The sequence below is a fragment of the Delphinapterus leucas genome, chromosome 10 (assembly GCF_059928025.1).
Source record: "Delphinapterus leucas isolate spDelLeu-1000000601 "Yukka" chromosome 10, BTC_Dleu_Yukka2, whole genome shotgun sequence".
In the NCBI taxonomy this organism is placed as follows: Eukaryota; Metazoa; Chordata; class Mammalia; order Artiodactyla; family Monodontidae; genus Delphinapterus; species Delphinapterus leucas.
Window position 1 is genome coordinate 44998520 of NC_143138.1, and position 26998 is coordinate 45025517.

The window sequence follows — 26998 nt, forward strand, 5'->3', positions numbered from 1 at the left end:
CAGGTGGCTTGATTCTGCAGCTTTTCGGGGCATGATGTTTTCATAATAGAAGGGAAGGGTAGATAATCATCCTCTGAGCCTTTAAGGAATTCAGACAGTTCATTACACACTTATATGCTATTTTATGTGCATGCCTATGGAATTTAATTTGTAATTTCTGAAGACCCTCAATGTCAAGGGTAGTGGGCATAAGGTAGAGAGATTTAAAGAAATAGAAGTCCCTGCCATCACAATTCACTGTTTGGATTGGATGTTATACAGCTGAGGAAGAGAAACCCAAACCACATGAGGAGTACATTCATTGCCCTAACACCGGGCAGCGAGTGTTGTGAAATGTGGATCATTTAGTATTAGAAGACAAAACATGTTCTTCAGCGTTTATAGAAATCAGCTGATGCTGCAGCTGCTTTTTGGTGAAAAGGTTCTCGTGATCTGCTACTATTTAAGTTTCGAAAGTGATACTGTGCTTTTATTTCTTTAGAAACAAATTAAGTGCACCCGCTTGATTTGGGGATTATTCCTTTCAACAAATTACTCCTTAAAGCCACACATCAAAATATTATTATTCCTGTAATTTTACATGTGTTGTGCTTCTCATTACTGTTCTGCTCATTTGTGTGCTGTATAGAATACCAGAGGCAGCTTTCAGATTAAAAAAAAAATTAATCTACATAGTAAATAGCCAGTAGACTTGGGCTTCTAAACGTTGTCATGTCAGAGTATCATGCTGAGATTTTCACAGCTATCCACAGCTTTATTTTTTGTTATTACCTTGTCAGTAGATCATCAAGTTTGAATTAATGTTTACCAGGAGTTCTTATTTCTGGAACTGCTTTTCTTTGTAAAACAGAAATGGAAAATGATAATTTCTAGTAAATGCTGAATTTATGATATGAGAAACTGAAAAAGATAGCTACTCAAGAAATTTTTTGTAGCAATATGGTAATTTAAGGCATTATTCATATATATATATTTTAAAGGTCATATTTGTGTGTGCGTGTGTAAGAGAGGTGTTTCACATGATAATCTACATCTACCTAGGTAACTATGCAGGCAAGATTATAAGTGATGGGATTTTTTTCCCAGAAGTTTCTAAATGTGACATAGCATAGAAACAGTTAAAGGGGGAGAATCCCTTAATGTCATTAACTACTTTAGGAGCATAACTATACATATCTAGTATTTCTATATAGTTGGTGATAGAGGCAGGTTGTAATGAATTGAGCACAGAAGTGAATTTGGGGACTTTGAGCTTATTTCTCTACTCTTTTGCTATGGTTTGGAGAAATAATCCATCTGTCACTCAGTTATTTTCCTATAAAGTGGTGATTATAGTATTCAGAAAGGTATTGTAAATGTATTCAAAGTCAAGTGCTTGTATAATTTACAAGTGGTCTTTAACTTTCTAGTAATTACTTACAGGAAATATCAGGAAAAGGTAATTACTGGCATCATCATCACTAACAATAAATGTTTCTTTAGTGCCTGTAATGCACTAGGCGTGAACAGGGAGCCCGAGACCCCAGAGGTCTTTGAGGAACAAGGACCACCCTCGGCACCTCCACTCTGCTGCTGCCATTCTTTTGCTAGCTCATGCCCAGAAGACAGATGGAAATGAAAAATTATAGTTTATCATCTGTTTGATAAGTATTAGATGGAACCATATTAAGTTGCCATTTACATAGAACAAACATATGTAATGTCATAGCAATTGCATTTGGTCCCACTTAGTATTTACAGGGCCTCTGGCATTTGCCAGGTGTTGTGGGAGCTGAAGGCACGGAAGTTAGCAAAGTGGACACCATTCCTGCCTTCATGGAGTTGACATTCTAATGGGTTCTCCAGCCAGACCTATCTTTATCTAGGATATCTAACTGCCTTCACTACGCCTCCACTCAGATGCCAAATAGGTGAATAAACAGTACACCTAGATATTATGTGGTCTGCCCTGTAGATAGAAATCACAGCCAGAAGGATCATGGATCTGTGACCTAGCTCAAGATTCTCTCTCTCTTTCTCTGTTAAGATAATAGAGCTAATAAATAAGACACTAATTTCTATAGCACCAAATGGTGATTTTTATGTGTTGAATTTTGAAATGTACCCAGTCATGAGAATGGAGCCTGGTAGGCCGCTAAACACAACTGTGATGTGTTTGCTCTAATACATTGGGCCAGGCTGTTCTGTGTCCCTCACTCTACATGGTGAGTGGCTGAGATGTGTTAGGATTCAGTGAACGTGCTCCTGATCGGGATCAACAGAGCTAGGTTGTGGTTTCAGGTTTGCAGTTGGGGAACTCAGATATCCATCAGGAAATGCCATACGTTAACTGTTCTTACATACTTCAGTGATGTGGTGAAAATAAATGACATAATAATCACTGAGTGGTTTGAAAATTCACTGTTTAAAAGAGGTGAGAATTGCATATAAAATATGGATAATAGCCGTTTTCATATTCATAGTTTAATGTAATCTGTGTGCCTTTTGATTTTGTTTTTGTTTTTCTTGATTAAGCTACTACAGACTTCAAAATCTTGTTTTGAACAAAACCCAAAACACTTTGTGTTGCACTGTATCAAACTACCTGATTTCATCTTTGCCCAGCTGTTCAGTTGACCGTGTCCATTGTAATATATCATTCATAGGTTCATTTTCAAATTAAATTCCTGCAAATGAATAGATGAGATTTGTTGGGCTGTTTAAAGCATCTTCTAACATTTAAAAATACATGCTTTAAAATTTTTTAAGTTGATGGAATTGGGGAAAAAATGCATCTTCCTGGTTTGTCTTGTTGTCCTTTCCTGTTGGCATGTCCCAGCAGGGCAAAATAAATTCAGTCTCTTAATGAGATGTCACATCAAAGTTAGAGGCAAACATGACCTGAAGCCATACAGCAGATTTACATAGTCTTGCCTTGACAGAGCTGTCTTCACGCATTGCTGAGGACGCCATCCAGCAGTAATTCAGTATAGTTACATTTGGTTCTGAGAAAGCAGCCGCTTTGTTTTGAGACTTTAATTCTGATTCTTAGTCATAATTCACAAGATGAAGTAACTTATCATTACTGTGGTGCCTATAACATATCAATAAAAGGGGAAAAAGGGAAGTTTTTCCTCCATCATGAATATTTAATTATTTCTCTGATATTTCCCTGGAGTTTAATATCCTTCTTCTTTGTATTAAATAATACTTTTATGGTTATATACGTAAATGGTATAATGTTGTCAGGGGAAAAAGCCCACTGAAATAAGTATGAAAATTCTCTTGAGTTTTCCATGCTAGATACCTGTGAACTAGTTAAGAAAACACCTGTGCCTGTTAAAGTTGAACGACCCTTATAACCAACCGCCCTTTGTTATACTTCATGTTGGAAAGCATAACGGTGTAATGTAGTTTGTGGAGTTTTGCAAGACTTGCTAGGTGTTACAGGAGATTAAAGTGGCTTTACTTAAATAGACATTTGCCTTTTAGTATTATGGTAGAAACCCTTTTTTTTCTCCCTAATGCCACATATTTTTAAGCAAATTGAAAATTAACACTAAATTCTAAAAATAGTTTCTGCTATTTTTAGCATTGTTGACATTTAAAAATTTTAATCTAGTTTCAGAGGAGATGACCTGTGTTTCCTGGGTAAATAAGAGCATTTCCATGTGTTTATCATAACATGATGGAAAGTACATGGACACTGAGCAACTCATAAAGTGGCTTCAGTCCTGACACAACGTTTTACTGTGTGCGTTTGAACATTTCACTTAATAGTTCCAAATCTCAATTTTCCAGGCTGTAAAATAGAGATAATCACACTAATTTTGCAGAATTGTTAGGAGAATCAAATGAGATAATCAGTGTTATGCCTAGTCCATTGCCTGGTATATAAACTTTATTTTGAAAAAAATTTAGATATACAAACAAATTGCAAAAATGGTACCAAGAGTTCCATGTGCCACCCAGCTTCCCCTGGAAATAACATCTTACATAACTGTTATACAGTTATCAAATCCAACAAGTTAACGTTGGTTAGTTGGAGATTAATCAGAGAGCTAATCTCTGTTAGCTGGAGATTTTGTTCAGACATCACCAGTTTTCTCACTAACGTCTATTTGCTGTTCGAGGTCCCACCCAGGATCATACCTGGGACAGTTTCTGTCTTTCCTGGTCTTTCACGACCTTGATGTTTTTGCAGGGAAGTGGGCAGTTTTTTGGTAAGTTTATCTCTCATTTTGGGTTCATTTACTGTATCTCTCACTTTGGGTTTATTTATGTTTAGATTGAAATTATCCATTTTTGGCAAGAATCCCACAGGAGTGATGCTTCCTCCTGATTGCAACGTATCAGGGGCATGTGATATCAACATAATTTATTACTGGTGGTATTAACCTTGATCACTTGGGTCAGGTGCTATCTGCTGGGCTTCTCCACTGTAGTCACTATTTGCTTCTCAAACTGTCTTGGGGGAGATATTGTAGACCATGTAAATATCCTGTTTCCCCACTAATTTTAGCATCACTTGGTGGATCTTGCCAGCAGCTATTATTAGTATGATGTTCTAAGTGTTATTTTCTTTTTCCCTGTCCTTCTACACTTATCAGTTTGAATACTTCTGTAAGGAAAAGCTATGTCTTCTTCCCCTGTTTTTTTTTTGTTTTTTTTTTTGCGGTACGCGGGCCTCTCACTGTTGTGGCCTCTCCCATTGCGGAGCACAGGCTCCGGAAGCGCAGGCTCAGCGGCCATGGCTCACGGGCCCAGCCACTCCGTGTCATGTGGGATCTTCCCAGACCGGGGCACGAACCCGTGTCCCCTGCATCGGCAGGCGGACTCTCAACCACTGCGCCACCAGGGAAGCCCTTCTTCCCCTGTTTATTTAGTCAGTTGTTTATATCAGTACATGTCCATTACTCTGTGAATTATACATTGCACTTTGCCGGCTGCAATTCATTACTATTGGTGTTCACTTTATTGCTCACATTGTTCCAGCTCTGGCTATCAGGCGCTCTCCCAGGTTGGTCCTGGTGCCCCTCCACAGGCCCCATGCTCTCTGAGCACATCCTCTCTGGCACCACAAGATGCTTTGGGCTCCTGCTGTGTTTTCCCTGCCCTGGTCCTAGAATCAACCAGTTCTCCAAAATGCCTTGTTGGTAGGCTGGCTGTAAGCAGCAGCGGAAGTGAGAGGCTCCTCAGGAGAATGAAATGAAAACCCTGTAGTCCAAGGCAACTTTGTGGATCAGGCGCTGTGGGCTGAATCCTGGAGAAAGAAAAGTCCAAGCTAGAAGAAACATTCACGGTCACTCAGAGCTGGAGACCCAGATGCAACTCTCCGACAGATGATGTTAATATCTCCATTTTCAAGGAGAGGCTCTAAGAAGTTAAGTAACCTGTCAGCTGTCATAAAGGCACTGTGTGGCAGATTCAGTAGATCCACTTGGTACAAGTGCAAAAGAAGCCACAGATGGAAGCACACAGATGGATGCCCACTGATCATACAGCTGTTTCTTTGTTGATCAGAAGAAGTGAGCTTCAAGGATTTTCTTTTTGTGTGTCTATGCCCAGCCTGGGACAGACTGTGTGGATGAAAGGCTCTTGGTGCTGCAGCCAGGGGTCAGTGCTGTGCCTCTGAGGTGGGAGAGCCAACTTCAGGACACTGGTCCACAAGAGACCTCCCAGCTCCACATAATATCAAAAGGCGAAAATCTCCCAGAGATCTCCATCTCAACACCAGCACCCAGCTTCACTCAACGACCAAAAAGCTACAGTGCTGGGCACCCTATGCCAAACAACTAGCAAAACAGGAACACAACCCCACCCATTAGCAGAGAGGCTGCCTAAAATCATAATAAGTCCATAGACACCCCAAAACACACCACCAGATGTGGACCTGCTCAACGGAAAGACAAGACCCAGCCTCATCCACCAGAACACAAGCACTAGTCCCCTCTACCAGGAAGCCTACACAACCCACTGAACCAACTTTAGCTACTGGAGACAGACACCAAAAACAACGGGAACTACGAACCTGCAGCCTGCAAAAAGGAGACCCCAGACACAGTAAGATAAGCAAAATGAGAAGACAGAAAAACACACAGCAGATGAAGGAGCAAGATAAAAATGCACCAGACCTAACAAATGAAGAGGAAATAGGAAGTCTACCTGAAAAAGAATTCAGAATAATGATAGTAAAGATGATCCAAAATCTTGGAAATAGAATAGACAAAATGCAAGAAACATTTAACAAGGACCTAGAAGAACTAAAGATGAAACAAGCAACGATGAACAACACAAGAAGTGAAATTAAACATACTCCAGATGGGATCAATAGCAGAATAACTGAGGCAGAAGAACGGATAAGTGACCTGGAAGATAAAATAGTGGAAATAACTACTGCAGAGCAGAATAAAGAAAAAAGAATGAAAAGAATTGAGGACAGTCTCAGAGACCGCTGGGACAACATTAAACGCACCAACATTCGAATTATAGGGGTTCCAGAAGAAGAAGAGAAAAAGAAAGGGACTGAGAAAATATTTGAAGAGGTTATAGTTGAAAACTTCCCTAATATGGGAAAGGAAATAGTTAAACAAGTCCAGGAAGCACAGAGAGTCCCATACAGGATGAATCCAAGGAGAAATATGCCAAGACACGTATTAACCTGTCAAAAATTAAATACAAAGAAAACATATTAAAAGCAGCAAGGGAAAAACAACAAATAACACACAAGGGAATCTCCATAAGGTTAACAGCTGATCTTTCAGCAGAAATTCTGCAAGCCAGAAGGGACTGACAGGACATATTTAAAGTGATGAAGGAGAAAAACCTGCAACCAAGATTACTCTACCCAGCAAGGATCTCATTCAGATTTGATGGAGAAATTAAAACCTTCACAGACAAGCAAAAGCTGAGAGAGTTCAGCAGTACCAAACCAGCTTTACAACAAATGCTAAAGGAACTTCTCTAGGCAAGAAACACAAGAGAAGGAAAAGACCTACAATAACGAACCCAAAACAATTAAGAAAATGGGAATAGGAATATACATATGGATAATTACCTTAAATGTAAATGGACTAAATGCTCCCACCAAAAGACACAGATTGGCTGAATGGATACAAAAACAAGACCCATATATATGCTGTTTACAAGAGACCCACTTCAGACCTAGAGACACATACAGACTGAAAGTGAGGGGATGGAAAAAGATACTCCATGCAAATGGAAACCAAAAGAAAGCTGGAGTAGCAATTCTCATATCAGACAAAATAGACTATAAAATAAGGACTATTAGAAGAGACAAAAAAGGACACTACATAATGATCAAGGGATCGATCCAAGAAGAAGAAATAACAATTGTAAATATTTATGCACCCAACATAGGAGCACCTCAATACATAAGGCAAAAACTAACAGTCATAAAAGGGGAAATGGACAGTAACACATTCACAGTAGGGAACTTTAACACCCCACTTTCACCAATGGACAGATCATCCAAAATGAAAATAAATAAGGAAACACAAGCTTTAAATGATACATTAAACAAGATGGACTTAATTGATATTTATAGGACATTCCATCCAAAAACAACAGAATACACATTTTTCTCAACTGCTCATGGAACATTCTCCAGGATAGATCAAATCTTCGGTCACAAATAAAGCCTTGGTAAAATTAAGAAAATTGAAATTGTATCAAGTATCGTTTCTGACCACAACGCTGAGAGACTAGATATCAATTCTGTAAAAAATACAAACACACGGAGGCTAAACAATACACTACTTAATAACGAAGTGATCACTGAAGAAATCAAAGAGGAAATAAAAAACTACCTAGAAAAAAATGACAATGGAGACACGAAGACCCAAAACCTATGGGATGCAGCAAAAGCAGTTCTAAGAGGCAAGTTTATAGCAATACAAGCCTACCTCAAGAAACAGGAAACATTTCGAATAAACAACCTAACCTTGCACCTAAAGCAATTAGAGAAAAAAGAACAAAAAAACCCGAAAGTTAGCAGAAGGAAAGAAATCATAAAAATCAGATCAGAAATTAATGAAAAAGAAATGAAGGAAACAATAGCAAAGATCAGTAAAACTAAAAGCTGGTTATTTGAGAAGATAAACAAAATTGATAAACCATTAGCCAGACTCATCAAGAAAAAAAGACTCAAATCAATAGAATTAGAAATGAAAAAGGAGAAGTAACAACTGACACTGCAAAAATACAAAAGATCATAAGATTACTACAAGCAACTCTATGCCAATAAAATGGACAACCTGGAAGATATGGACAAATTCTTAGAAATGCACAACCTGCCAAGACTGAATCAGGGAGAAATAGAAAATATGAACAGACCAATCACAAGCACTGAAATTGAAACTGTGATTAAAAATCTTCCAACAAACAAAAGCCCAGACCAGATGGCTTCACAGGCAAGTTCTATCAAACATTTAGAGAAGAGCTAACACCTATCCTTCTCAAACTCTTCCAAAATATAGCAGAGGGAGGAACACTCCCAAACTCATTCTACGAGGCCACCATCACCTTGATACCCAAACCAGACAAGGATGTCACAAAGGAAGAAAACTACAGGCCAGTATCACTGATGAACATAGATGCGAAAATCTTCAACAAAATACTAGCAAACAGAATCCAACAGCACATTAAAAGGATCATACACCATGATCAAGTGGGGTTTATTCTAGGAATGCAGGGATTCTTCAATATACGCAAATCAATCAACGTGATACACCATATTAACAGATTGAAGGAGGGAAACCATATGATCATCTCAATAGATGCAGAGAAAGCTTTCGACAAAATTCAACACCCATTTATGATAAAAACCCTGCAGAAAGTAGACATAGAGGGAACTTTCCTCAACATAATAAAGGCCATATATGACAAACCCACAACCAACATCGTCCTCAATGGTGAAAATCTGAAAGCAGTTCCACTAAGATCAGGAAAAAGACAAGGTTGCCCACTCACACCACTCTTATTCAACATAGTTTTCGAAGTTTTAGCCACAGCAATTGGAGAAGAAAAGGAAATAAAAGAAATCCAAATCGGAAAAGAAGAAGTAAAGCTGTCACTGTTTGCAGATGACATGATACTATACATAGAGAATCCTAAAGATGCTACCAGAAAGGTACAAGAGCTAACCAATGAATTTGGTAAAGTAGCAGGATACAAAATTAATGCACAGAAATCTCTGGCCTTCCTATACACTAATGATGAAAAATCTGAAAGTGAAATCAAGAAAACACTCCTATTTACCATTGCAACAAAAAGAATAAAAAATCTAGGAATAAACCTACCTAAGGAGACAGAAGACCTGTATGCAGAAAATTATAAGACATTGATGAAAGAAATTAAAGATGATACAAATAGATGGAGAGATATACCATGTTCTTGGATTGGAAGAATCAACATTGTGAAAATGACTCTACTACCCAAAGCAATCTACAGATTCAATGCAATCCCTATCAGACTACCACTGGAATTTTTCACAGAAGTTAAACAAAAAATTTCACAATTTGTATGGAAACACAAAAGACCCTGAATCGCCAAAGCAATCTTGAGAACGAAAAACGGAGCTGGAGGAATCAGGCTCCCTGACTTCAGACTATACTAAAAAGCTACAGTAATCAAGAGAGTATGGTCCTGGCACAAAAACAGAAATATAGATCAATGGAACAGGATAGAAAACCCAGAGATAAACCCACGCACTTGTGGTCACCTTATCTTTGATAAAGGAGGCAGGAATGTACAGTGGAGAAAGGACAGCCTCTTCAATAAGTGGTGCTGGGAAAACTGGACAGGTACATGTAAAAGTATGAGATTAGATCACTCCCTAACACCATACACAAAAATAAGCTCAAAATGGATTAAAGACCTAAATATAAGGCCAGAAACTATCAAACTCTTAGAGGAAAACATAGGCGGAACACTCTGTGACATAAATCACAGCAAGATCCTTTTTGACCCACCTCCTAGAGAAATGGAAATAAAAACAAAAATAAACAAATGGGACCTAATGAAACTTCAAAGCTTTTGCACAGCAAGGGAAATTGTAAACAAGACCAAAAGACAACCCTCAGAATGGAAGAAAATATTTGCAAATGAAGCAACTGACAAAGGATTAATCTTCAAAATTTATAAGCAGCTCATGCAGCTCAATAAAAAAACAAACAATCCAATCCAAAAATGGACAGAAGACCTAAATAGACATTTCTCCAAAGAAGATATACAGACTGCCAACAAACACATGAAAGAATGCTCAACATCATTAATCATTAGAGAAATGCAAGTCAAAACTACAATGAGATATCATCTCCCACCGGTCAGAATGGCCATCATCAAAAAATCTAGAAACAATGCTGGAGAGGGTGTGGAGAAAAGGGAACACTCTTGCACTGCCGGTGGGAATGTGAATTGGTACAGCCACTATGGAGAACAGTATGGAGGTTCCTTAAAAAACTACAAATAGAACTGCCATATGACCCAGCAATCCCACTACTGGGCATATACCCTGAGAAAACCATAATTCAAAAAGAGTCATGTACCAAAATGTTCATTGCAGCTCTATTTACAATAGCCCGGAGATGGAAACAACCTAAGCATCCATCATCGGATGAATGGATAAGGAAGATGTGGCACATATATACAATGGAATATTACTCAGCCTTAAAAAGAAACGAAATTGAGCTATCTGTAATGAGGTGGATGGACCTAGAGTCTGTCATACAGAGTGAAGTAAGTCAGAAAGAGGAAGACAAATACCGTATGCTAACACATATATATGGAATTTAAGAAAAAAAAGAAAAAAATGTCATGAAAAACCTGGGGGTAGGATGAGAATGGAGACGTGGACCTGCTGGGGAATGGACTTGGGGATATGGGGAGGGGGAGGGGTATGCTGTGACAGGGCGGGAGGGTGGCATGGACATATATACACTACCAAGCGTGGAATGGATAGCTAGTGGGAAGCAGCCGCAAAGCACAGGGAGATCAGCTTGGTGCTTTGTGACCATCTATAGGGGTGGGATGGGGGTTTGGGGGGGAGGGAAATGCAAGAGGGAAGAGATATGGGAACATATGTATATGTATAACTGATCACTTTGTTGTGAAGCAGAAACTGGCACACCATTGTAAAGTAATTATACTCCAATAAAGATGTAAGAAAAAAAACCCCCAAAATGCCTTGTTAATTCCCTTGAAAAATAAAGTAGCTGTCTGTCCCTCAAAATACCTTTTAATAACTCTTCATAGAATATTTCGTGTATTTCTCTTTTGATATCCAGGTGCAGCCTTAGGGGATTCCCTCTAACCTTTAGAAAAGAAAGAAAACACTTGTCTACAACAGGAGGCAACAGATCCATATTCATCTTCTTTTTGTCCCTGAAATTGTAGAGGAAAAATCTGGCTTCCCACTGTAAATTAAAACTTTATCTCATGATGTTTGTCATTTCAGGGAATGATATATTCTATAATATATTTACTTTAAAAATCTAATGTAATTTTTTCTTTTGGTTGTCTGTTATGTAGCCAAACTTAGATGATTAGAAGATGACATAGAATCGAATAAGTGAAATATTAACTGTATTATTGTGACTCTGGGAAAATCATTTAATCCTTAATTATGCTGGAGCTAATTTTATAATTATGATGGAAGTAAGAGTGTGCTAGAAATCTTGTCTTTTTTGTAGAGAGTCTGGTTCATTTTTGACATTGATAGAAGTGTTTTCATATGCTATGAGTAACCACTAGAGGGTGGTCATGGGTAGCCAGTTACCCATTTGCTATTTATACAAGACTTTCTGATGCAGAAGGATTGACAATAAAGGTGGAGAGGGGAGTACTAGCAAGTGGAATCAAAAAGAAAACTGGAGTGAAAATATTAATATTGTACAAAATACAGTACAAGAGAAAACTATTAAACAGGAAAACAGTTATATTTCTATATGTTGATAAAAGGTGTACTCTACCAGGAATATATGACAATTCTGAACCTTTATGCACCCAGAAAGATATCATTGAAATATATATCTATATATGTAAATATTTAAGTGTTTATTATAAAAATATTTAGATATTTCTTAACATCTGTAAGATGTTAAGATGTAAGAGTTATATTTTTGCAGTCATCGTGGCAGCTCTTCAGAACCTTAGATTTATTGCACATAATATGCACAATAGGTTATAAGCAGTATCTTGAGACATCTTTTTAATGATAAAGCTAGATCTTTAAAATTCTGTCATATTAGAAATTCAGTTCTAGAAAATACTAACACTGTGGATAACGTAATGTAGAAAAGCAAAGTATGGAAAAATTTTTGACAAAAACTAAATATGGGAAAATGAGTAAATAGGATAAAACTAATCTAGCAGAAGTTAAATAAATGTACATTTATTTTGATTTCAAAATGTTTGTAAAAAATTAGTACTATATCTATGAAGAGGGAGCCTTTCATTGAGCAATGAAAAGCTCTCATCAGCTCACTTCTGTGTGGTCGCTGATTGCAGGCTTCGACAATGGTTTCAGTTTGCTTCTCTTGTTTCCAGTGAGTGAAAAGACCAGTTTATGTGGGCTGAGCTAGCTGGTCTTGGACCAGAGCATCAGGCAGCCTGCTTCTTTGCTTTTCTGTTAGGGTTTGTTTGATGTTGGCTCTTTAGCTACCAGTGAGATAGAGACTAAGTTGGCCACCTTTTAAGGGCTGTTAAATTTGGTCTTTTAGGCTATAAGTATGTGATTCAGTAAATGCTTTTACTTTAGTGAATGAAGGTTTGTCTGTGGTTTCTGTCTTCAAATGTTGGGAAATTATATTTGGAATTTTAATAAATTTTCATTCACTGTTATGTTGGTGGCATCCATACCAGTGAATAAAGCAGATTTTCTAAAACAAGCGTTTCAGGTGGGATGCTGAAAATTCTATCACTAATCTGTCCTTTCCTAGTATCAGGCAAACCGTCTGAACAGTTGGAGATCTTTTTTTTTTAATTGAAGTATGGTTGATTTACAATGTTGTATTAGTTTCAGGTGTACCGCAAAGTGATTCGGTTTTTTATATTTATATATATATATGTGTGTATACACACACACATTCTTTTTCATATTCTACATTATGGTTTATTACAAGATACTGAATATATAGTTCCCTGTGCTGTACAGTAGGGCCTTGTTGTTTAAGGTGATTAAAGGCTGATTAGTGGCCCACCTCATGATTCTCCCAGCCCATCTCCTCTCGGTTGAATTGTCAAGGCCTCTATTTAAATAATGTTAAGATATGGTATTTAGCGATGGGAATTTGCCAACTCTCCTTTGTCACTGAAAACTAACAGAATGATCAGTATAAGATTTGCTTTTGGTCCTCTGGTGGGGCGTTCTGATGAGCACATGTACAAGGAAGATGCTCAGTGGTTCAGTCTCGTGAACAGCTGCAGTTTGCTAGGCTTCACGCTGGCCTTGGTTACAGCCTAGACCGAGAAGTACACAAAGTAGGCAGTGCGGAGACAAGGGTTCTTTCCCTCACTCGCCCTGTGGTTGAGGACTAAACCCCCTGCTCCTTGCTTTCCTACACCCTCAGGGCTACATTAGATGCTGGCTGATGCCTGCTCCAGCTCTTAAATTCCGACTGATGAGGAAGCTACATTTGCTGAAACTCCAGGTCCAGGTGCCAGGGAGGTGAGCGATGCTGTGTACTGCATCCTTCCTCTCTGCTTTCATACCCCCTTTCTCCCTGATTTTGTATCCCAGTTCCTTGTCATGTGCCACCTAGAATGGTAGAGGGGACAAATATCAAGAGTGCCTAGGACTTCCTTGGTAGCTCAGTGGTTAAGAATCCACCCGCCAATGCAGGGGACATGGGTTTGAGCCCTGGTCCAGGAAGATCCCACGTGCTGTGGAGCAACTAATAAGCCTGTGCACCACAATTACTGAGCCTGTACTCTAGAGCCCACAAGTCACAACTACTGAGCCCACATGCCACAACTACTGAAGCCCGCGCACCTAGAGCCCATCTGTGTTCTGCAACAAGAGAAGCCACTGCAATGAGAAGCCTGCGCGCACCGCAAGGAAGAGTAGCCCTCGCTCGCTGCAACTAGAGAAAGCCCGCGTGCAGCAATGAAGACCCAACCCAGCCCAAAATAAATAAATAAATAGATTTATTTAAAAAAAAAAAAAAAAGGGTACCTGGTAATTTGGAAGCATGATGAAATACTTTTTAGTGTTTCTTCATTTCAGATAGTTAACTTCAAATTTATCATTTTTAATGATTCTAAAATCATGGTAAATTAGGAACTAAATAAATGCTACATGAGTGGCTTGTTAGAGTTACCATTTCTTTGAGAGTAGACTCTTTTCCCTGGTATACAGTAGAATCAGAAACATTTTGTTTAACTGTGGTTCAGTGTGACTTTCAGATGTCCCTGAAGCAACTGAGTGACAGCAGGGAAGCAGCCTACAGATGCATGTTTGCCATGGATAACTGACAGTTGCCTGTATTTATTTATTAATCTTCTCCATTTATAATTTTGTAGTAGTTTCTAGAAAGTAAAAGAGTAAGATTTTAAATTCCATCTCTTTTCTACTAAGTAATTGAAATAACTAATCATTTGACCTCTTGAAATCTTAGTTTGCATATTTATAAAATAGGGATACCTAACTTCCATACCTTACAAGTAGTAAAGGGTCTAAGAAGAATCATTTCGTCACCACTAAAGATCTGTGTAAATGTAAGCTATTATTATTGAAACATCACTAAGCATAATTTTGGTTTTATTGCTAAAAACAGTAGTACAATTGTACTAAATTCTCCATTAGGAATTTAGAAATGATGTTCTTTATTTAATATCTGAATGAATAGATACAGTTAGAATGATGGAGATCACAGAGCCCCAGGTCACAGAAGATCCTCAAGTGTTGTCTTCTGAGTCCGTTTGGGTATAGTCCTTATAGCAGAATATGAAAGAGACATACCAACCCACTAACGCCACACCACATGCGTTCATGAACACAATGCTCTCCACTTCCCTCTGAGGATTATGGCAGGTTTTTGATACACAGCTGATCTTTCTTTTGATCTATTGGCTCCACTGAAAGTGATCTGCTTAATCAACTACCTTATAAAATTACATAGGATCATTTTATTCAATACTTTTTCTGTGGATTTTTAGCATTTCACTATTTTTTATTTTCTATCAAAGTGGGGAATCCAAATTTTAAAATTTTAGCGTGATGCTGCCTCAGGAAATTTGAAGGAAAGAAAAATATGCATGTTCTCGAGTCTAGAACTGAAGATGTTCTGCATGGAAAGGGATTAGGATGTGAACATTTTTAATTTTTTAAGGAACCTCCATACTGTTCTCCATAGTGGCTGCACCAGTTTACATTCCCACCAACGGTGTAGGAGTGTTCCCTTTTCTCTACACCCTCTCCAGCATTTGTTGTTTTCACACTTTTTGCTGATGGCCATTCTAACCAGCGTGAGGTGATACCTCACTGTAGTTTTGATTTGCATTTCTCTGATGATTAGCGATGTTGAGCATCTTTTCATGTGCTTGTTGGCCATCTGCATGTATTCTTTGGAGAAATGTCTGTTTAGGTCTTCTGCCCATTTTTTAGATTGGTTTGTTTTTCTGATATTGATAACTCAAAAATATATTCAATTCAAAGCTTATTCTGTGTTAGAAGCTATGCCACGTGCTTTATGAAGATGAGCTATTAGCTCATCTTCACACCAACCCTGCATATGAAGTATTACTCCTTTATTTTTATATACTGTGTAAGGGAATTGTTATAAAGACGATGAGTCACCTGCCCAAGGTCACACAGCTAACATGTGGTAGAGACAAGATTTAAACTCAGGTATTTGACTTAAAGCCCTTGTCTTAACTATCAGCCTTTGGTCTCTAAGTCTCCTTCAGTGTGTTGTTTGGTTAGAATGTATATGATGTTTCAGTGACCTCAAAGAGTTAAACTGTGGTTAAAGTTAAGAGTTAAAGAGAAGTATTTGCAATCTGTAGGTGACTGATTACAAAATTAGTTTTACAAATAATTGAGTAATTTCGTAAGTAAGCATTTAAAGGGTGGGCATTATGTATTAAATGCCTGTGGCATGCATTCTGCTTATTAACATTGTAAGTAAAGCTTTAGGGAAGTGACAAGAGAAGGGATAATCAACGATCACAAGCTGTAGGAGAGTCAGCAAGAATGTGTGTCAAGGAGAGACCATGGGTGGTTTCACGCCCTTCCCCAAGTACAGGTCTGTTTACACGTGTGGCCCTGCTGCTGAGCTGTGCCTTCCTGTTGGCACTTGTGGCAACTAAACTTCCTGGGGCCCCTCGTGATGATGTGTGGGATGCTGGATCTGGGCATTGAAGGAGGGCCCTTTGTAGTTGGCAGACTTGCCCTCTGTGTGTTTTTAAATATGTAAATTAGAATTCCAAATTCTTATGAGTAGGAAACAACTCACCAAAAAAGGATTGAAAATGTCTTTGTTAAAAATTACCATATCCTTACCCTGTTCTCTGCCCACATATATATGGTTGTTTTGCCTCGCTTAGGTCAAGAAGATTTTCCTTTTTGAATATAAATCTCTCTCTGAAGGGCACTTGGTTTGCAACCATTCTCACTTTACTGTGCAAGCTAAGCTTGACTTATGAAAGGCAGGTTTTGATGTTCTGACAGTGGGAGTAATACTTGGTCTGCGGGCTTTTCTTGGTAGGAAAGACTTTCTTCTAAGGAAAACCATGCACTGCTCATGACAGTTAGAGGTTTACTCATGACCTCTGAGAGGATTTGGGTGTAAATACTATAAAAAATGTAATAAGATGCAGTTGCTGGGCCCCAGGTGGAGCTGGGGTGGGAGGCAGACTTGTGAGGGAGACTCTGAAAGAGACGGGTAGGAGCAGGATGAGGATGCACCTGCTTTATCATGTTTCTTGAGTTCTACTGGTAACATAGTGGCCCTGAAAATGATTTGCTGCTGACTTGAGCAGAAATGCAGATTGCAGTGCCACGGGACTAATTTGACAGGTTGCCAGCTTCCACTCAACCACCTTCAGGCCTGGTGTTGATTTTCTGGCATTTCCCATTGCTGGCTGGAGTGGAATGGAGGAGCCAAGGCAGAAAAGAGTGTTTCCACCTGGTTCTCACCCCCTCTTCCCATGTGAACCTTACCGTTGTTCCTTTGAGTTGTGAATGTGGACACATGGAAAGTAAGTATTCCCTAAAAAACATTACCCAATAAATGTACCTTCTACACAATATTTCAAGAGTTTGCCAGTCTGAAAACTAGAGAAGACAGTTTGTATGATAAATACGTGAATAGCCCGAAAGCTTAGTAAGGTCCAAATTTTAGACATATGTACACATAAGCGGGAAGTAAATTAGAAAGGAAAGGGAGGGGAAAGATAATAATTATCGCTTTTCTTCCTTTAGAGAGGGTAGCTTTTCATTACTTTAACATAATGGCTGACCGAAAAGTTCTTTCAGTGTTTTCTGATGAATGTACAGAAATCTTATGTCTAATTAAATTCAATTCATACCTAAAAGTTTGCACAAGGAGATTGATTATAGTTAATGCTTATGACTAAACAAATAGAAGTCCATAAAATATGTTTGCTGGAACTTTTAACATTCTTGTTTTCACCAGAGAAATTTAATGGTAATTTGAAAATTTTCTTTCTTGAAAGTTTTCTGTTGAAATGCCATTTGTTTTCCTGGTTGTAGATTGCTTGTGGGCAGATAGGTAGTTATGAAACTGTAAGCTACTGACTGCTGAAAATTCCAGCAGTCTTTTTTTTTTTTAAAGTAGAAATTGATAAACTGATTCTAAAATTTATATGGAAATGCAAGGACATAAAATAGCCAAAATAATATTGAAAAAACCCAAAGCAGGAGGACTTACATTATCTGAATTTGAGACTTATTCTAAAGATTTTGTAAAGAGAACAGTGTGGCATCGGCAAAAATATGGAACTATAGAGCAATGGAATAAAATATCTTCAATAAATGGTGTTAGAAAGAGTGTTATCCAGTTCACATGGGGGTGAAGGATACCAGATATGCCATCCAAAATACGCTATTTTGGCATGTTGACTGAAAAAAATGCACAATGTGAGAGTTGTGAGTTAAGTTTTATTTGGGGCAAAATGAGAACTATAGCCTGGGAGACAGCCTCTCAGATAGCTCTGAGGAACTGCTCCAAAGAGATAAGGGGGGAAGGTCAGTATGTATGTGATTTTAGTGACGGGGGTACATGCAGTCAAGCACACATTTCAGCAGAAGGCTGCTGCTCATCACGAGGAAGATGCAAGAAATTAGGCTCATAAAATTAGGCTCATAAAATCTTTACCTGAAAGTATCTAACTATCTGAAGGCTTGTTCACAGTTATACCAGAGCACAGAGTGCCTCCTTCCTGATCTCAGCCCTGAACTCCTTTCAAGCGGTGTTGAAGGTCACCAATTGCAGTGGCCAGGGACCTCATCCTTGTAGAGGCAGATGGCAAGTGACAATTTCCAATTGGCAGGCATAAGGATTATTTTGAGCTAAAGGACGAGCAGATGCAGGAAAAGCTCTCTCCTCCCCTAACTGCCTAAGGATACAGTATAAATTTCCCCTCTTATAAAGGAAATTTACATTTGTAATGTTATCTCTGTACCAGGAAGAAAGCTACCCAAGTCTTATCTGCAGAACAAGCCAACCCTTATTTACCCTGTATTTCCTCCCCTCCCCTTCTCAGAACTTGCTTCCCCAACCCAGAATTCCTAAACCCCTTTTCCTTGATTTAGCCTAAGATGATGTTTAAGCTTCAGTCATCAGCCTACCTCCTTGAGTCGTATCTCTTTGTACATGTACTTATGTACAAATGTAATTAAGTGGGGGGTTTTTTCCTTGTTAATCTGTCTTTTATTAGTTTGATTCATGGGCCCCAGCCATTTAACCTAGGAGGGTAGAGGGAAAAATATTTTTCTTTCCCTACAGGGGATAAAAAGAGAACATACGAAAATTAACTCGAGATGAATCAGGACCTAAACTGAAAAGCTAAAACATTATGGCTTCTAAAGGACAATACAGAATATCTCTGCAACCTATCTTAGAGAGGGCACAGAGAGCACTGCCATAAAAACGTGATTTAATTAGCATTCATCAAAAATAAAAACATCTGCTCATCTTGTCAAAAAGTAACGTCAAGAAAATAGACAAGCCACAGACTGAGAAAATACTTGTAACACCTAACAGGTTTGTATCCAGAATATATGAAGAATTCTTTCAATGGAATAATTGTCAACCCAGTTTCTAAAAAGACTTGAACAGACACTTTACAAAATAAGGCATATCACAGCCAAGAAAGCACATGAAAAAGTACTCAACAGTGTTTGTCATCAGGGAAATGCAGAATGAGATGCCATTACCCATCTATTAGAATGGCTAAAATGAATGAAATTGACACCACCACACTTTGGGGAGAATGTGGAACTCTCATGCATTGCTGATGGGGTATAAAATAGTACAGCCATTCTGGAAAATGGTTAGCAGCGATTCTACTCCTGCATATTTATCTGAGATAAATGAAAATAATGTCCACAAAAGTCATCTGCAAGAATGTGCATGGCAGCTTTACTGATAACGGCCCCAAACTGGAAAAGCCCAGGTGTCCATCTGCAGGAGACTAGGTAAACTACCTGGTATATTCATACAGTGGAACAATCTGCTGGTACATGTGACGATACATGTGATGCATGGATCAATCTCAGAAACATGAAAAGACATGAAAAAGTCAGACACAAAATACTTAAGACTGTACAGGGCTTCCCTGGTGGCGCAGTGGTTGGGAGTCCGCCTGCTGATGCGGGGGACGCGGGTTCGTGCCCCGGTCCGGGAGGATCCCACATGCCATGGAGCGGCTGGGCCTGTGAGCCATGGCCGCTGAGCCTGCGCGTCCGGAGCCTGTGCTCCGCGGTGGCGGGAGAGGCCCGCGTACCGCAAAAAACAAAAACAAAAGACTGTACAATTCCATTTATGTGAAGTTATAGAATAGCTAAAGCCACGGTGACAAAAGTCAGACCAATAGTTGCTTCTGGGTGTGGAGGGCAGGGAAGAATGCTGAGGGGCTCAGGGGGCCTCTTGGATGGTGGAAACATGCTGTCTCTTGATGCGGGTATGTGTTACATCAAACTGTAGACCTGAGATCTGTGCATTTCACTAAATGTAAATTGTAGCCTCAAATTTAAAAATCTCACCCCTAAACAACAGGGACCTACTATATACTACAGGGAACCATATTTGATATCTTGTAATAACCTATAGTGGAAAGAATCTGAAAAAGAATATAATACATATAAATATAATTGAATCACTTTGCTGTATACCAAAAACTAACACAACATTGTAAATCAACTATACTTAAATGAAAAAAAAAATCTCACCCATAAAAACCCACAGTATTTTCCAATCTCTTATTCTGATTCTCTGTCCTGCTTTCCTGAAAGTATTAGATAGCTTAGACCCACTATACTGAGCCTTTCAATAAATATGAGTTCCTTTTTTCTTCTTATCCCACCCATTTCAAAGTCCTTCCTATGCCATTACCTTGCATTTTGAACATGAGTCAGGAATTCCAGGCAGGAGGCAATCACAGTAGTTCCTTCATCAAGCATTTGCTGACTGCTTGTTTTGTATAGTGAAAATCCAGAGGAAGGTATTAATTAGTTAGGAGACACTTCAAAAGTAGAATAGGCAGGATGTGGGAATTCAGGGAAGACTAGGATAAAGGGAGTAGAGAAGATGATTTACATCTAGCATGATCTTTGGAATCAAACCAAGAAATGAGCAAATCGATTATTCTTCTCAGGAAAGGATTATCCTCATCTTTAAACATATAAACATAAGGTGTCTCTAACCTGAGAAATGTGTTTCCTTTTTTTACCTTTAAAAACCTGTAAGGGACCCAAATGTTGTATTGGTATAAATGTACATCTGCCTGTGAATGCTAAATTTATTTTAGAAAAATCACTTTGTACTCTTCGATTCCAGTGGGCACTGTTGACACCACCAGTACAATGCTGGCTTACTTTGTCTCTTTCTTTTTCCTCTCATCAGTTTGATAAAGGCTACTCTTACAATATCCGTCATAGCTTTGGAAAGGAAGGCAAGAGGACAGACTATACGCCTTACAGTTGCCTGAAGATTATCCTAACCAATCCACCAAGCCAAGGGGATTATCATGGTAAGTGCTTCCTCTGGATGTGTCTGTGATGTACAGGAACCCAGGAGCTCTGTAGGAAACACTGAAACAGTGGAATGGTTTTTGCATTACTAAGGGGAACGGGTTTGTAGCTTGTGTCGGTCATCAGGTCAAGCCAGAGCTCCACTAAATTCTAGTGGTATGTCTTATTATTGAGCTGGGTCAGCACAAAAAAGTGGTTCTGCTGTGCTCTACTTTGTGCTGGACTGGGCTCTTTAGTCCTCCGTCCCCTTCACCTGCTATTCTCTTTCTCCTGTTCTGCATGTGTCTTAGAAGGCTGATGCAAGTTCTTCAAAGCTTTTAAAAATTGAGTGCCTCGCATTTTGGAACAGTAGATTGATCAATTTTCAAAGACTACTGAGGGAGAGTGTGTTTTATTCTCATTACTATCATCTGATTGACAAAGATTGAGGGATTTAACAAGTCACAGTTTCAAACATCTATCAATTTGCCTAAGTTGTAGGTTAAAAAGAAAGTTAATCTGTTTTCTGTAGATTTCTGAGTTTAACAACCTTTTTCTAAAATAGTTCTCTGAGCATACCTTGAAAAGCTCCTCACTTGTCTGGTATGTGAGAGGATGATTTAATAGTCCATATTAGTTAAATTTTCTAGATTACCAAAGCTGACTGCAATATGTGTCAAAACTTTTTCTTGTTTTAGCATCTTAAATGAAATTCTTTTTTAGAAGATCACACACTTGCAGGCTGTTAAAGATCCAAAAAATCTCAAATGGAATTTTAAGAAAGATGCTTCATGTGTCCAGAGCATTCATATTTAGTAGATGGCAAAGGTGGCCAGTCCTGGAACACACAGTGAGCATTTTTCACCACTTGTGTCAGGCACTTACGGAACTTTTAGAAATACAGGCTCAGGCTCCACCCTCAGACGCATAAACTCAGATTTATTTGCTAGTTCTCTGGGTGATTTTGATGTCTTCTAAACTTTGAAAACAACTGACTAGATACTTGTGGTGAGAAAGTCTGTAGCTTTTCCCAGTGGCCACACCAGGGAGCAACTTACACTGAGCTTGGCCAAGTGAAACTCCCAGTGGTTCTTCTGTCGGTTTCCAGGTCCTCACACGCAGCACTTACTTAGTTGATTTTTATTAGCTTAAAGACAGGATTTTATATTTCTTCTTCCTGTTTTTGTATCTTATTTATTCTGGTCCATTCTGTTTGTTTTACTTTGTTTTTAATTTAAACTCTATCAGCTAGAAAATAATACACAGCTAACTCTTGAACAGCAGGGGTTTGAACTGCGTGGGTCCATCTTACACGCAGATTTTTTCCAACAAATATATACAGTACTACACGATCCAAGGTTGGCTGAATCTGAGGATGTGGAACCTCGGATACGGAGGGCCAACTGTGGGACTTGGGTACCTGCAGACTTTGGTATCCCAGGCAGGTCCCAGAACCAGTCCTCTGTGGATGCTGAGGGACCACTGTACTTAGCAAACACTCAATGAGGTCGTATTGTTTTTTTAGACACATTGATCTACCCTTTCTTTAAGTGAATAAGCTATATTTTTGTGGAGCAGTTTTAGGGCCGCAGCAGTACTGAGCAGGAGGTATAGAGAGTTCCCGGGTGCCCTCTGCCCCACACTTGCTCAGCTGTCCCCATGTCAACACGGCCCGCAGCAGAGGGCTTGTCCCTATGAGCTGAGGATGTGCTGTCTGCCGCTGTTGGGTGTAGCCAGTTATGGATATCATTTCTGTCCCGGAATGATGGTGCTCGTGAGCTCACTGTGTTGTTGCAGATTCTCCATCTGCGGGATCTGTCCAGCTTGATGGAGGTGGAGTCCAGCAGTGGAGTCAGCACTTCTCCTTGCAATTCTGTCAGGTTTTCCCTGATGTGTTTTGATGCTCTTCTGTTAAATGCATACACATTACGGATGGTGATGTCTTCTTGGAGTATTCACCCCTTATCGTTATGTAATGCCCCTTTTTATCCTGCATAAACTCCCATCCTTTGAACACTGCTCTGTCTGAAAGTAACATAGATACTCCCACTTCTTTGATTTGTGTTAGCATGATGTATCTTTCTCTGTCTTTACTTTCAATCCATATGAGTCTTTAAAGTGGCTTTCTTGTATACAACATACCGTAGGGGCTTGATTTTGATCCATTGTGACAATCTATTTTTAATTGGTGACCACTGACGTTTAAAGTAATGATTGGTATAGTTGGATTAATGGCTGCCATATTTGTTAGTGTTTTTTATTTGTTGCCCTTATTCTTCATTTGTTTTTGTCTTACATACATTTTCTGCCTTTTGTGGTTTTAACTGAGCATTTTATATGATTCCATTTTTTTTCTCAGCATATCTATTGTATTTCTTTTGTTACTTTTTAAATTAGTTTTATGTTTTAAAGAGTTTTCACTATATGTGTACAACTAATCCAACTCTCTTTTCAAATCACCACATCACACATAAGTAATGCAAGTACCTTATAGTAATGAATATTTCTACTTCCCTGTATCATTCTGTCATTCATTTCATTTATACTTAAGAATATATAAACACACACAGATATATACATAAACATGCATAACAGAATACACTGTCCCCATTACTTTGAACAAACTGTTATCTGTCATATTAGTTATGAATAAGGAAAATAAAAGTTTTTATATTACCTTTCCTTGTCATACTCTGATGTTCAGATTTTCTTTGGGTAGATCTGAATTTCTGGTTTGTATCATTTTATTTCTCTTTGAAGAACTTCTTTTAATGTTTCTTGCCCTGCAGGTCTGGCAACAGATTACCTGAATTTTTTTTTGTCAGAGAAAATCCTTATTTCTCCTCTTTTGAAGGAGAATTTCTCAGGGTACAGAATTCTGGGTTTGAGGGATTTTTTCTCTCAACAGTTTAACTGTTTCACTCCACTCTCTTCTTGCACAGTTTCTGAGGATAGGTTAGATATAATTGTTTTCTTTGCTTCTCTGTAGGTAAGGTGTTTCCCCTTTGGCTTCTTTCAAGATTTTTCTTTGTTATTGATTTTCTGAAGTATGAATATAATATGCCTAGCTGCCTTTTTTTGGCATTTATCCTGCTTGGTGTTCTCTGAGCTTCCTGGGTCTGTGGTTTGGTGTCTGACATTAATTTGGGGGAAATTCTCTGTCATTATTGCTTCTGTTTCTTTCTCTCTCTCTCCTCCTCCTGGTATTCCCATTCTCATATGTTACACCTTTCATAGTTGCTCACAGTTCTTGGCTATTCTGTTCTTGTTGTTTTTCCTTTTGTTTTTTTGGTTTTGAAGTTTCTATTGACATATCCTCAAGCACAGAGATCTTTTCCTCAGCTGTGTCTGCTAATAAGCCCATCAAAGGCATTCTTCATTTCTCTTACAGTGTTTGCATCTCTTTTTGATTCTTCCTTAGAATTTCCATCTGTCTGCTTACATTACACATCTGTTCTTGCATGTTGTCTACTTCTTCCGGTAGAGCCCTCAGCATATTAATCATAGTTAATTTAAATTCCCAGTCTGATAACTCCAGTATCCCTGCCTTATCTGGCTCTAATTCTGACACATTTTCAGTCTCTTCACACTGTTATTTTTTGTTGAAAGGTAGACGTGAGAAACTCCAGTACATAGGTCTGTAGTGATGCGGTGGTGAGCAGGGGGTTGTCTATAGTGTTGGATTGGGTAATTGGGTCTCAGTGTTTAGTGACCCTGTGGCTGTGGGCTGTGAACTTCAACAGTGATTCTCAGCTTCCTCCCTTTGAGGGGACAGGACGGCCCCAGAAGGCTGGAGCTGGGCATTTCTCTTCCCCCCAGGTAGGTCAGGCTCTGGTAAAATAGTTTCTCCTGAGGGCAGCCTTACTAAGAGGAACAGAGTACTCCAGAGTATTTAAAATGGTACCTTTGCTTACCCCTGTGCTAGAGCATGAGGGGGATTTCTGTTATTCACTGTGAGCACCAGGTAGAGCCCCTGAAGTTCAGCTACAAAGTGTGGCCCTCCTCTGACTGGTCTCCCTGGAGCTTCTAACTCTCAGACCTGTTCACACAGAGACTCCAGAAATTTGTCAGTTACAGGTTAGGTTTTCCTACCCCAGTGCTGGTTCCTACAGAGATTTCTGCTCTGGTTTGTTGTGATTCTCTCTGTCTGCCTCTCCCTCCAATTTTGGGGGCAGTGGTTTGCCCTGTGACCTCATTTCTTTGACAGATCTGAGAGGAGTTGTTGTTTTTTCAGTCTGTTCAGCTTTTTTTTTTTTTTTTTTTCACGGTATGCAGGCCTCTCACTGTTGTGGCCTCTCCCGTTGCAGAGCACAGGCTCCGGACGCGCAGGCTCAGCGGCCATGGCTCATGGGCCCAGCCACTGCGTGGCATGTGGGATCTTCCCGGACCGGGGCACGAACCCGTGTCGCCTGCATCGGCAGGCGGACTCCCAACCACTGCACCACCAGGGAAGCCCTGTTCAGCTTTTTACTTGTTAGGATGGAGTGACAACTTCTAAGCTCTTTCTGTGCCAGACTGGAAACCAGAAGTCTCTATCCTTTTAGATTTGTGTAGTTTGCAAAGCTCTGTAGCCCCTAGGTTGACATATTTCATTAACTAGCACTGCCTGGAATGGTGTTGTTCAGCCAGTCAGAGTTGATGTAGGTAGAACTATATTCCAGACTGTTTATCCATCCTTTCCACAAATGTGTGCTGGGAAGTTCTGTTCAACACTTGGCTGGAATCAGCATTAGTTGTGTCTACATTCACTTCATCTTCAGTTACCTGTGGGTTCAGCCCTTTCCAGTTTGGAAGATTGTTCCCTTTGATGTGGAAGATAGAAACAAAGTAGGAGTTGTCAAGTTCTGTTTTCTTTCTGTCATTTGTCAAAATAACACCAGCTTCCCTGCTCCTGAGGTGGTTTGTTTCTTCTGTTTTCTTCTTCTTGTGAGCGTAGCTTTGAAAGACTTTTTTGTGACCTCTGGTTTTTTGTCAGTCTTCAGTTTCTTCTTGGCTTTGCCCTTTCTGATCCTTTTCATTACAGGTATAGCCATTATTTCAAATGAAATTTGGGCAGTTCAATTAATCAGTCTCTTTTTGGTGTCCTTTAATAATTCTGGGCTTAACTAAGCCTGATTTCTTTCTCATTGGGAACCTTTGCCATTTCATCATCAGACTTTTTTTAGAGTAATAATGTTGGCTAAGCCATGTTGGGTGCTTCCTACGAGCCGAGAGAGTGTAAGGGCTTTATCCTCCATTGTCACAGGAACTGTGCGGGTGTATTTCCACACATGACAGACAGTGAAGCTGAGTCAACAACAAGACACGAGACGTGCCCATGGTCCCCTGACCCATAGCTGGTAAAGTGAGATTCAGATGCAGGAAGGGCAGCTCCAGACTCTTAACTACGTGCTGTACAGCTGCTCATCACACTTCCTTGTACTAAATGGCATTACAGTGTTGATCTTAATAAACTATATACTACGGTGAATTTTGTGACTTTCATAATTTGTAGGGATCCAGTGTTATCATGGATGCTTTTACTTGTAGTTAAGACTTTTGGTAAACACATTTGTTTAGCATCTAGGCTCTTTTTCCATTATTTTTGCTGCGACCAATTTTCCATTGATTTCATTAAAAATGCACAGTTGTTTCTAATTAACTTACAGGTCCATCATCTGTATGATTGAAAAAAATTATCTGGTTTCCTGTATTAAATTTTAAATTAAGTATGTTGCCTTATCATTACAGTTTCTTATTAAAATATCTAAAATTTCCTAAATTTTGGCCTAATACAGCTTTTACATTTCAATTCTTCTGTGTTAT

General features: G+C 39.1%; 1 protein-coding gene across 4 annotated transcripts in view; it reads left to right on the plus strand.

Moving 5' to 3' along the window:
- Positions 1-26998, plus strand: part of PRIM2 (DNA primase subunit 2) — a 292124-nt gene that overhangs the window by 229603 nt on the left and 35523 nt on the right. For all 4 annotated transcript variants that reach the window (XM_022581481.3, XM_089918942.1, XM_089918941.1 and 1 more), the window contains exon 11: positions 21087-21213. In XM_022581481.3, the coding sequence (XP_022437189.1) occupies positions 21087-21213 (127 nt within the window). The remainder of the gene's footprint in view (positions 1-21086; positions 21214-26998) is intronic.